At 38.0% G+C, this 13,579-nt stretch overlaps 1 protein-coding gene across 1 annotated transcript; it reads right to left on the reverse strand.

Annotated features, from left to right (window-relative positions):
- Positions 1 to 9,012: 9,012 nt before the first annotated feature.
- Positions 9,013 to 10,411, reverse strand: LOC140144566 (fatty acid-binding protein, adipocyte-like). The gene has a single exon (XM_072166384.1). The coding sequence runs from the start codon at positions 10,256 to 10,258 to the stop codon at positions 9,839 to 9,841; it is 420 nt and encodes a 139-aa protein (XP_072022485.1). The 5' UTR covers positions 10,259 to 10,411; the 3' UTR covers positions 9,013 to 9,838.
- Positions 10,412 to 13,579: the final 3,168 nt, after the last annotated feature.

Genomic DNA, 13,579 nt, shown 5'->3' on the forward strand with positions numbered 1-13,579 from the left:
CGTGTTTGTATCTGTTTGTATTTGATTCTAAATGTTTCTTACTTTATCCAAAGATCCTAAAAATAAACAATTTTTTAGGATCTTTGCTTTATCACGTTTTGTCACTCTTATATTCAAAGGGGTAAAATAATTTTGACAAAGTTTTGCCATATTTTCCTTTTAAATCTAGATATGTGCATATAGTGTACATAATTCAATGTATCACTCTGCAAGTTTCTGTCTGAGGGAACAAACTGAATCTTCGATGACGTCTTATATAACGAAAGTCCGTTTGTTAAAAGGCTGACCCCTCCCTGAAACGTAAGTGTTAAATATTGAACTTTCTAATCCGTATCATTGGGATATTGATCACAATGGTAGGCCAAATAAGGTAGACTTTCCTCTGGATATCTCCACAAAAGTACTAAAAGTGATAGAGAGCCTAACATAGACTTATCGAATTGCCGTATAAAGCTCTCACCCAACGCAACCCACATCCATAGACCCCACACCTTCCCATTTACCCACCAAACACATGCACCCCACACAATTATTGACCTTTTTGTCCGCTCATGTGCACACGCCCCACCAACCCTCACATAATCCCATTTACTTCAGCGGCATTTCGAGATTAATATACTACTAGTATTTTGGCTATTGAATACGAGTAATTTTTGTACAGACATCCAGAGAAAGGAAAGTCTACCTTATTGCAATGTATACTAGCGTAAATGGAGCCCTCCGTTGCCAGTTGTTCAGCGTGTTGGTTGGGCTGTGCATGTTGGGGTCTATGGGTATAGTGGTTGGGTGGGTGAGTGCTTTAAACTGCAATTCGAGAATGCTATGCTATATCTGTCCGACTATTTGATCACGAGGAATTTTTACAGAGATATTGAGAGGATAAAAAGCTAAACCTTATTTTGCATTGGAAATGTAACATTTTAAAGGGAAGTCTTCAGTTGTCAGTTGTTTCAACATATGTGTGGGTGGGTGGTAGGGGTGTGTGTGTGTGTGTGGAGGTAAACTTGGTGCTAGCATCGTCGCCTTTGGTCCCCCAGGACTAACCAAAATCAACTTCTTTAGGTTATGGTCCCAAAACACATTCAAGATGTTCCTAAAATCAAAACATTATCAATAGTCAGATAGCATAAAAAATAGCATTCTCGAATTGCAGTGTACATGTATAAACAATCATATAAAACTCTCGAATACCCCCACTTTCACGTCCACCTATATACTTACCCACCAACACATAATCATCCACACAAACATACCCAACAGGCCCACAAAGCCACCCCTCCCCTATCACGTGACATATATAGTGACACACCCACCAAGGTGAAACGCATGATAACGGAGGACTCCCTTTTAAAATAAAGTAGATTTTCCTTCCTCTGGATGTCTTCACTAACATTACTCTAAAATGAAACATCGGGAATTTCCAAGAAATCGCCGACATACATTCATAAACACAAATGTGAAACTGTCAAGAATATAAAACTCTATTGAGAATTGCTGTACAGGGTGTCTCATAAAAAGCAGGTTCCAACGAATGTCGTGATAATTTAATTAGGGACGCACCAGCAACAATAAACAACAAGCTCCACTTCAGACCAAAAACAACAAAAATTGCTCCACCAAAAAACCAACAAAAGAAACACACCCAAAAAAACAAACAAACAAACAAAAAACAACAAAACAAACAAATAAACAAACGAAAGCATATTAGTGCAAAATGTTTTAAAAAAAACAATTATTGCAAATATTCGCAATAATTTTGTGAATATTCGCAATTATCACACCAGTTTGAGTATACATTTTAATGCACTCGGTGTTTCATGCTTCACCGTCACAAACGTTTCTAGAACTTTATAGATAGTATGATACTTTCTTATCCACTGAAGATAGTTGTATATTAATACATGTTGCAATCTACTGTAGATACTTCATACTCACACCCTGATATCTACTATTGATAGGTTTTATTCAACCTTTTCAATTTACTTTAGAAAGTTTTATACACACACTCTTCTATCTACTATACATATTTTTATACTCACGCTTTGCTATCTACTGTAGATATAATAGTTTTATCTATATTATATTTACTCTACCTCGTTTTATACTCACATCCTTTTATATCTACGGAAGATAGTCTGTTTATTCACATCCTGTTATCTGCTGTAGTTAGTTTAATACTCACACCCTGCTACCCATCAATTTTGACGTTTATTGAAAAGTCTGCCTCTTCCAAATGCAACATTGGATACTCTTGAGTTGTCCAGAATGTATAGTTTATATCTTACTAAAGAGTAAAACAAAATTAATAACTTACTCCTTTGGATTTGTTTCTATATTTTAAAAAGCATTTCTTCGATTGAAAATATTTTTGACATGCATCATTTACAGACTCATAGCCTACATGCTGTATCAAAATTATTGGTACCCAATAGTTTTCATTGATAATGAGCGAGTCTGGCACATCAACATAAGATCCAAATAATATAGGCCTATATATAGATTAATTGTATACCCTGCTCTTTATCATAATTTAGTATAGCGCTCTATTGATCGCAGAAAAATGCTGTTACATCGCCTTGTTACTCTTTTAAAGTCAGTGGTTATGATGACAACGGAGGGCTCACTTCATGTTACATTTGCATTGCAAAATAATGCAGACTTTCCTTCCTCTGGATGTCTCCACAAAAACTACTCGTGTTCAATAGTTAGTAAGGTAGCATTTTCGAATTGCAGCATGGGTCACTAAGTCCGACGTTTTGCGGGCGTTTTTTCTGTCGCGTCAGATGACGCCTTCGGATTTGTTCGTCTAGACGTTTTCCGCAGCGGAGTATGGATGGCGGATACCTTCTGGCGCCTAAGATAATACGCCTAACCTTAGACGTCTAAGATGCAATCTTAGACGTCTAAAGTTAGGCGTATTTAGACGGTATCCGCCATCCATAGCGGAGAACACTACTGGAAATTGTGACCCGCGGCCGCTGCAGAAGACGCTTTGCGGAAAAGTAGCCGCTGCGTCTGTCGAAAAGGTATAGACGTCCGACGCAAGTAGCCTATTCTCTATGGCAAGCCACATCATTCATAAATGCGAGTTTTGCCCGCTATACTGGTCGAGGAGCCCGCTATACTGGTCGAAGAGCCCGCTATACTGGTCGAGGAGCACGCTATACTGGTCGAGCAGCACGCTATACTGGTCGAGCAGCACGCTATACTGGTCGAGTTTCACCACGCCGAACGGCGAGTTTCACAACGCCGAACGGCGAGTTTTCACCACGCCGAACGGTGAGTTTTCACCACGCCGAACGGCGAGTTTCACACGCCGAACGGCGAGTTTTTCTGACGTCGATCTAAAATACTTATAGTTCACGAAAAAATACTACATGTAGGATTATAATAATGTTTAAAAACAATTTTGGTAAACTTTTTTCGGGGGTGGGTCTTTTATCTAGTTTTTTCGGTATATCTCTTATAAAACGAATCACTGTGTGCCCGGAAGTTTTAAAAGCGGGGTTCTCTTGCTCTCGTTTCTGATTGGACTTAAGCCGTTAAGCCTACACAGGGCATTTAAACAAGCTGCGCATGCGTCACGCAGAGTTTTAACCCAATTAACGCGATCCACGATTTGCTAGTTTTGCGTAGGCCTACACGCGCATGTATTATTTGTATTGCTTGAACAATGTTCAGAATGTTGTATGAACGGGGTTCATTCATAGGATTTCGGGCATGATCGTTGATTTATACGAGTGTTCAGTTAAGCGATCATGCCCGAAATCCTATGAATGAACCCCTAATTCAATGTTAGTTGCAAATTCAATCAGTCAGGTTATTTATACTGTGGTTATTTATTGAAGATCGGGTTAAGTAACCGGTATTCTCTGAAATTTGTTCATTTTTCGTGTGCACTCTTTTGCCCTTTAAACACCCCCCCCCCCACCCCCGGTACGCACATGTATACGGGGATGTGCCGCCCATGGTTTTAGTCTCAATGGGTTTTAGTCTCATATATTTTCCTACTTTATTTCCCCGGATAGTACTGCAGCATTACAAGGAAAGCCGCATTCAAAGACCACAAAAAATGTTTGTTTGTATAGGCTACTAGTAGGGCCTACTCCACCGACCGATCCTAATGTGCAGGGCCGACCCATAATAGGCCTATATGTAGGCCTATTACGCCTATTTTTTGTAATCCAAAAATTAAAAGAGTCTATTTTTCTTTTCAAAAAAGAAAAATCCATTTTTCCCAAAAAAATTGTTTTCCTTCAATTCAAAGCACATTCCTGACAAGCACTTTTTATTGTGTAATAAACATTTAGACCATAATCAGAGAGGATGACAATTAAGAATTAAAAATAAAATAATGAAAAATCATAAAAAAGTGAAATGTATATGATGATATTATATGATGTTATATAGGCCTACACTTAAAACCAAAATAAAGAAATACTTAAAGGGCCACATAAATAAAAATCACGAGCTATCTGGTCAAGAATGATAAGAGGAATACCGGTAACTAGAAAAGAGGAACATTTTTACGTTAATTTATAGGCCTAATACGAAAAAGAAAAGAGATCAGAACCTATAAAATAAAACACAGCACAATTTCCTTTAATTTCATTTATGATATTTCCAATTTATTTTCCATTTTTACACATTAAACAGAACTTCAGTCACATTTTCAAAGGGCAACACCTGATATAGGCTATACATGTAGGGCCTGTCATTTTTCATAGAGCGATCAATTTTCAGTAAGCTAGTGAGTCCAACTTTGGAGCCAAAAACAGTGGGTTGTAAAACACGATATTGCCTTCATATTGCAAAATTGTTTTTAAACATTATTATACTACGTGTAGACCCATTATTATTATACTACATGAATATTTTAGATCGACGTCAGAAAAACTCGCCGTTCGGCGTGGTGAAAACTCGCCGTTCGGCGTGGTGAAAACTAGCCGTTCGGCGTTGTGAAACTCGCCGTTCGGCGTGGTGAAACTCGACCAGTATAGCGTGCTGCTCGACCAGTACAGCGTGCTGCTCGACCAGTATAGCGTGCTGCTCGACCAGTATAGCGTGCTGCTCGACCAGTATAGCGTGCTCCTCGACCAGTATAGCGGGCTCCTCGACCAGTATAGCGGGCTTCTCGACCAGTATAGCGGGCTTCTCGACCAGTATAGCGGGCAAAACTCGCATTTATGAACGATGTGGCTTGCCATAATTCTCGACGTTTTGTCTACGTTTGTTGCAATGGCAACACGTCGAACTACTAATACATGTTGGGTGGCATGGCATGGTAGGCCCCCCGGGGTAGGCCCTATGGTGTTCAAATGTTAACATGTAAACATGGTAAAATTTGAGACATCATGCAGTTATTGTTAACTACATGTATGCACACAACACAGGGGCACTCACATAGATAATTGACCCGTACTAGTAGCGCTGTGCAGTGCATGGTATAGGAGACAAACTAGTTAGCGTCATATATCAACAAGTATAAAAGCTCTGATTTTAGTACTTGCTCTATGTTTCAATTACTTATTGTTTTCAAAATATCTGAATTTTTAATCCGGTACAAGCTTTAATAACGGGGGAGCATGTATTTGTATGAGAAAGGAAATCTACCATCTTATCCAAACTACCGTGTTAATCCAATGCACATTTTGCTTCACCGGGCCGCCCTGACTTGGTCGCGTTTGGAAGAGGAGTGCCACCAAACCATAATAGGTACAAATTTAGTACTTTCTGTCAATCAAGTATGGTTTATTGTCTACATGTCAATCTTTAAATTATTAGCATAGTCCTTATAATAACGGTGGAGCGCCTTGATGAGTAAATGATAGCAAACCAGTGAAAAATCCCCAAAACTCAGTCAGTGGAGCTCCACCCGTATACATGTCAATAGCGTCATTATCGATTGGATTAGTCGACCGTAGCGGACAATTCGATCGCTCATTGGATTAAAATTATCACGTGGTAAGAAATGTGCATTGGACAATCGATTACTATAATGGTTTAGTACTGCATACAGCATATTTCGGTTTAATCTTCACTAAGCGGGTTTATGGCTGAAAAGGTCACGGTGAATTTGCCGTGGACAAAACTGCACTATGAGATGTTTGGTACGTTTTGAGAGATTTTGGTAAAATTTGAGAGATTTTTAAAAATTTAGATTTTTGACAATCCCGGGATCTGATTGGGCATTTGAGCTGTTTGTAGTAAAAAAAACCCACTTACAATGCAGGCATACAACATAGCACAACAACTGTCATGACTGAAACTTATAAGATTGTATGCCGTTAAAAATAGCCATTGTTGCTTCCCGAATAATACAGCATAAGCTTACCAAAATGTATTCATTTTTATGAAATGATGCATTCTTATACGTCTCTCTAAATGTAAAAGAGTGAAAAACTCACTCCCCAAAAGAGTAATTCACTTATAAAACCACTCAAAAATGAGTGAAATGTGTTTTTAAACTTCACAACCACTCAAAAAAAGAGTGAAAATCACTCTAAAAGAGTGAATTTCAACTCGTTCAAGGAGTTAAATGAAGGACAACACATTTTTAGAGTTGTCCTTCATTTAACTCCTTGAAAGAGTTAAAATTCACTCTTAAAGAGTGTTTTTTACTCTTTTTTGAGTGGTTCTAAAGTTAAAAAACACATTTCACTCCTATTTGAGTGGTCTTACAAGTGAATCACTCTTTTTGGGAGTGAGTTTTTCACTCTTTTACATTTAGAATACAGCTGCCATTTATATCTCCATATTAGCTATTAAATGGACATCTTCACAAGTTTCTTGCAAAACAATCTGCTGTCAACTACCGTACGTTGTATTGAGACTCGAATACCTTTGATTTTTTTATTCCGCTGTCGTTAGAATATGTCAGCTGCCATACAATGCCCAGGGCATGCTCATACCTTTGGGCAGCGCTCAATGGACAATATTCATAACAACTCCCCCTTTCACCCCTGGGTAGAGAGAGGCAGGTAAGGTAAAGCGCCTTGCCCAAGAGCACAACACGATATAGCACTGCGGGGTTCGAACTCGCAATCCACCGACTAGTACAAGGCGAAGCCCGTACCGGTACCGATGCGCCAACGTATATAACGCCCCATATACTACTGTTTAACCATGATAATACTATACTAAGACTGTGTAAGCACGATTGTTTTGCTTTGTGTGGTAAAGTACAATATGAAAGTGTTAAAAATTCTTTTAATATTATCCATTTAACAAAAATAATATTATAGAATTGCGAAGCTTGGCAAACACGGCAAAGCTGACATGCATTTTAAAAGGTTATGTCAATTGGAAACGAAAAAAAGAAGAAGATAAAATTGTTCGTTTGGCAGCAAAGATGAATTCTTAAAACACTTGAGAACGTTCCTGCATTCTCATTGGTTCTTACCCGTGTGATATGACACGATATCACCATGATCACACGGGTCATCGCGTGTGCATCAACGCGATACGCGTGCTCGCCATTTGAACCAATCGGAGGCGCATTATAGCAACAACGGGACTGATCGATTTTAAGCCCCGGGTATTGTAAAATGTTGGATTGAATTTGATTAAAATTTGTAATACTTATGATATTTCTATTTGAATTGAAATGTTTAAGAATGAGAATAAAGGTATTGTTTTTAGCCGCTGTCGTGCATCTATCGTCTCATATAACACGGGCGACATCATTTAATTTTGGCGTAAAATAATGATGTCGCCCGTGTTATATGAGACGATAGATGCACTCCAGTGGCTAAAACCAATACTTTTATTCTCTAAATATCAATTATTAAATTAACTGACCTTCATTGTTATTGCTAGATTTATTGATTGGTAAACGTTCCATTACAACCAACGCGTATAAATACATACAAATGCCAAACAAACACAAAACGTTTTTGACATCATTCGCAAAAGGTTAGAAAAGGTTGCCAGAAAGCGTTTAAATGTCGGGTTATATAAAGGACACTAAAGGGTATAAAACGTTTTCATAACATTCAAAAACATTTGTTGATAATCTACTGCAAATATTCTAACATAATGTCATTCAAGTGTTATCAAAATATTTGGCAAAAAATGTTTGCAAAGAATTGTTTTTAAAAATATTGTTGTAGTGTGTTTCCATGCAAAACGTTTTAAAACATCTAAACTAAAACCCAAAATATAACTTGTTTAAAACGTTTTGAAAACATTTTTGTGTTTGCTGCGTAGATGTTGAAAAAGAACCGGGAAAAAGAATGATTTTTAAAGAATTTTCGACACGTCTGTTGTAGCTTATTACGCTGACAAACATTGATTTTGAAGTTTATACACTGCGAATTTCTCAAAATACCTTGACGAGTTCTGGATTCGTGTGTTCAAGAGCATAATCTAGCTTCTGATGGCGATGTCATGATTAAGGGGTGGGGTATGAACGTTTGGACAGTATTTATTTTGGGACATTAGAGCACATCAGACATATCAATTGCATTCTGAATACGAAGAATGTCATTTTGATATCAAATAATTTTGATTTTTTGAAATTCGCAATTTAATACACATTTTATGGCAAATCATTAAAAATTGATATTTTTGATATTTAACAGTACTTGAAGTAAACTTTGTAAATCTGATGATTTATACTTAAAGTGTATGTAGGTGGGATGAAAAGCCGACGGTCAATTGAAAATTTTGACCTTTCGTATTGAAGATATGGATTTTTTTTCCAAAACACCAAAACAAATTAGGTCTTTTTGGGAAAAAATCCATATCTTCAATATGAAAGGTCAAAATTTTCAATTGACCGTCGGCTTTTCCTCCCTGCTACATACACTTTAAGAATATATCATTAGATTTATATAATTTACTTCGAGGACTGTTATATATCAAAATTTGAAAAATATCAATTTGTCATAAAATTTGTATTATATTGTGATTTTCAAAAATGAAAATTATTTGATATCAGAAAGACATGCTTCGTATTCAGAATGCAATTCGATAGGTCTGAGGTGCTCTCATGTCCCAAAAAATACTGTCGAAACGCAATAAACGCTCATTTTAGATCCCTTAAGCCCGGGAAATATATCAAATTATTTGACGTTGCTCAAGTCTCTGTGGGTTGAAGATTCTGTTTGTACAAGAAAATATCCCAGATGTCTGGATAAATGGCTCCAAAGAACCTGAGACGATAAAAAATCAGAACGCGTCCAATGTGTTAAAATGTAACAAATTTTAAACACATCGGAGGCGTTACGATTTCGAATTTGAATCCAGAACGCGTCCGAGGTGTTGTGAGCTGATCTTGGTAAATTGCAAAAATATAATAAAATAAGTCCTGAATTTTTATCATGTATCCTTGATTCTGTCTCTCTTGCTATTTTGCACGAGTCTGATGTATTTTTTCCTTCAAATTTCATCTCAAAGTCCGTATCGTTTACAGTCAAGGTAATATCGGTCGGGGTTGACTGGAGGCAGTATTAGCACGAAGTCTTCATCTGTCCATGGTTCGAATCCCCGTACACTTGTGCGTGAGTAGCGTGACTTCACTTGCTTCGCCCCAACTACATGAACTATGTGTACTGGGAAGCAGCAGAGTTGTACAATTGTTATGTGCAAGTGTCGTAAATCGCCCTTATCTCCACCTAAAATCACCAACATTAATCTCCATCTAAAATCACCAACATCCATCTAAAATAACAAAATCCGATTGTCTTTTAAGGACCAACTGAAAAAGGTTAGCTCCCCTTCACTCTGCGATTGATTTAAACATGCAAAAATTCCATTTCACAACTGTTTTCTAAGTTTTTCTATTAATAATAATTAAGTCTATTGACTGCAAAACGTAATAAATCCAACACCCATTTCAACATTTGACGAAGATCCTGTGGGCTTCAATATCACCCAACTTCTGCTTGACGACCAGCTTGCCATCTTCTATGGTACGGGTCAAGACCGGGTTCTTATCATTGTTGACACACTTCTGCACCAATGCATTGCCATCCCAAGTAACCAGTACTTGATTCTCCTCATCTTTCAAGGGATGTTTGTCCTTAAACTCCTCACCCACCTTGAACTTCATCTCGGTCGTTTTGAGTGGCACCTTCATAATGATGGTAAAATCATCACCGTCTTGTTTTATGGTGATTTCAGGACTCACATTCGCAGCGGCTTTCCGTACGACAAAATTGACGTTCATTGCCGCGAGTAGCTCTTCAAAGTTAGGACTGGTGCTTTCAAGCTTCCATGTTCCGTTGAAATCGGCTGGTGATGCGTTTTCTGCCATTATGGTAAATTGGAAAAATTAATATGCCCAACAAGAGGAAGATGCTCGGTGCAATAATGCTACTCAGAACCTCAAAATGGACGTTCCTTAGCCGCGAACTGTATGGATAGAGTAGTATTACCGTAGTGACCAATATTTTATCATGCTATAGCATACAATCTGACCCGAATGCAATTATGCAATCAATAATTGAATTGTATTTCTACTGCTGTTGCGAGAAAAAGCGTAAAACTGTCGCAAGCTCTGCGTGACTGCCTGGTCATTTTAATATAATTATTGATGTTTTATTATTTTCCTCACCATTCAGAGAAGCAGAAGTAATTATCAATGTCCTTGAACTTTTACTAGTATTATAATAGATTGTGATGAACATGTGTTTGTATGCGTGTATGGGGTGGGGGGAGGGGGTGGTGTGCGCATTTTGTGCAATAAATGTGAACGTAATGTCTTTGGAAGAAAATGGTATTGCTGGTGGTGGTAAAACAACATTGTGACAGTACAGAGATCCCGGGACAGAGATATAGGAAAAGCCATGCAAGTCGCGATTGGCGACTTGCAAATAGCGATTATCACGGAAATTGTAATTTTATTTTTAAGCCTAGTTAGGTGAAATACGATGCTTGAAAATTACGCCAAAATATGGAAACGAATTCCAACTTTCCTTGTGCTTTTCTGGTAGAACTTATCATGTGGAAGACATAGGGTACAAAAATAAATTGAAATTTTGTGCAATTATTGGAGACTGGGGCAAAGTAGACCATTTTTTTTGGCCAACCCAAACAGGATTAAAAAGTAAGGCAAGGCGAGGCAAAACTTTAGGTTTATAATCAAATAATGACATTAATAAAGTTGATCAAAACGAAGTTTTATTAAATGGTGTGAACTTGAAAAAGTCTTTAGGCCGGGGAAAAGTGAAACGTGGAGCGGGCATTACAGAAATGCATCCCCTTCAGGTGTGTCTGCATTGTCAACACCACTTAGGGCCGCGGCCTCATAGTACATCAGTAGCCTACTATGGCCAGATACATTTGTATTACATAGTTCTGAGTGGGGTCTGTTTCCAGTGTTCCACTTTGGGCCATCCATTTTGGACTACAGGGTGTCCCTAAAGTGTATCGTCGGAAACTGAATTTTTCTGGTATTTTAACGCACAAACCAAACATAACTCAATAATCGACGTGATTGAGGAATATATCAGCTATCACATACTTTTTGAATCTTGAAAATTGACCGCTCCATTTTTGAAACACCAGAATTTTACGAAACCATCTCATTTTCAATCCGTTTAATTTTTTCATCTGTGGGACATAAGCTATAGACGAATCCAACGAGCCAAGTCATGGTCAGGATTTGGTCGACCATCTTTGGGTCCCCGCCACACCAAAAAGCCGCTTAAAAATCGATGTTAGATTCTTTTATGTTGTAAACTGTCATCATTCTTTTGTCTATACGTGTAACGCGGGTGATAGAATGCAGTTTAAAATACCCTCCAAGGCCGCATTATTTCACATTTTAGGTGAAATTGAGCCGACGGGGACCCAACTTTGGCAGCCATTGAGGTATAGGAATGCGTGAAATTGGAACCCCGACCCTTTGCTTGGATAAATGGCTGTGTCGTGGTCTGTGACCACAGCTATATGTCTAGTTTATTTTGTTCTCTTGTTTCCCGTTTTATATTCGTTCCTCGCTTGTTATAGCTGAATGCTTCTCTACCTAGCAATAGATGAGCAAATAAGATCTGACCAATAAGCATGGGCGTTAATTATTATTACGAAAAGAACAGTCCACTTCATTGGTCAATTATCAAAGCTCGTTGCAAGCGACTTGTTTATGTAAATTGTGTAAATTCCGTTTATCTTAGGGCCTATACTCAATAATTTGTAATATCTAGATGTCAACCAGCTTGCTTATTATCAATAATATTTTCTACACATCTTATATGCTACGTGTGCTTTACCGCATCCATTTTATTGTTAAACCAGAGAAGATGTAGTTATATAGATAAAAACAGGCGTGAACCAAAGAGGTGAAAAATAGTTTAATAGTAGGGAGGGGATCGCAAGCTAGCAGCGGAGGAGCAAGAAGAGGCTTTGCTCCGGTCTCCGTCGTCGAGAATCGACAACAAAATCCGAATACACATTCCATGAGCATGAGTTGGTAAGTTTTGGTGTTGAGATATGTTAAAACAAGATATTCCTAAAAAAATTTGGTATCAGTTCCAATTTACAATGTAGTTATTATTTGAATGTAATGTTAAAGAGAAGTTTTGCACTGCAGCACTGACAAGAACATTTAGTGGTAGTTCATTTATCAGTAAATAGGCCTAATTATACACTACATAGGCCTACGTGTTTTGGCGCAGCGTCAGCCTTCTATTTTTCAAATTTTTTTCACAGGACGAAGATGGCGAATTCTATCATTCGATATTATCAAGACAGAGACATGCATTATTCCTGACAGAGATTGCATCTGACGTTATCTGTCAAAACAAACTCGTTTGTTTACAAGTGTCGTGATGATGACTTGCTGAACGCGGCGGTATAACCGGCCGCCGCCGCCTTATTGTTAATTTTGCACCTTCAAACATACAAACCATCTCAAAAGTTAGGTCTTTATAGTAGGAAACTTTCCTTCGCGAAGGCACCATGTCAACAATGCCTAGAAAAGTTGCTTTTTGCCTTGTAAAAGTACGTAATTTTCGCCATTTTCTGCTCAAGATTCTGCGCACGCGCACGGCTATGCTCCCGATACATTTATTCAAATAGACAGCCTGAGTCTACATGGTCTAGTACATCAGCTGTGGTCCGTTTCGTTGCTGCAAATAATATTGATATTGATATCGATATTGATATTTTACAGATCATGTGATCTTTCGATATGATTCGAAGTGTCACGTAATCGTCAAACCTGTATTAGGTGTCAGTTCTCAGGAACTGACACAAAAAATAGTTTGTGCAATGAGTTTTAAATTTCAACAGATGATAGGGCTCGACGTCCTGATGTAATGTATACTGTGACATTTCAAAGAATTATGTGTGATATCATTGTACTATAAATATATAAACCACATAATGGGCTATTCCAGATGTATTCCGCACCCCCCCCTATGGAAGACATTAAAAAAAAAATACAATTCCAGCTGGAATTGAGATGTGTCTAGAATTCCAGCAGTCATTTTTTCGGCTGGAGGGTATGGAAGACATTGAGATTAGGTGAAATTCCGGCTGCTAAAATAAACGAAAAAACAAGAGTGGGGATTGTGAAAGGCCATGATGTGCCTATGGAAGACATTCACATTTCTTAATATTCCGGCTGGAAAAT

This window comes from Amphiura filiformis, unplaced genomic scaffold (genome assembly GCF_039555335.1).
Source record: "Amphiura filiformis unplaced genomic scaffold, Afil_fr2py scaffold_63, whole genome shotgun sequence".
NCBI lineage: Eukaryota > Metazoa > Echinodermata > Ophiuroidea > Amphilepidida > Amphiuridae > Amphiura > Amphiura filiformis.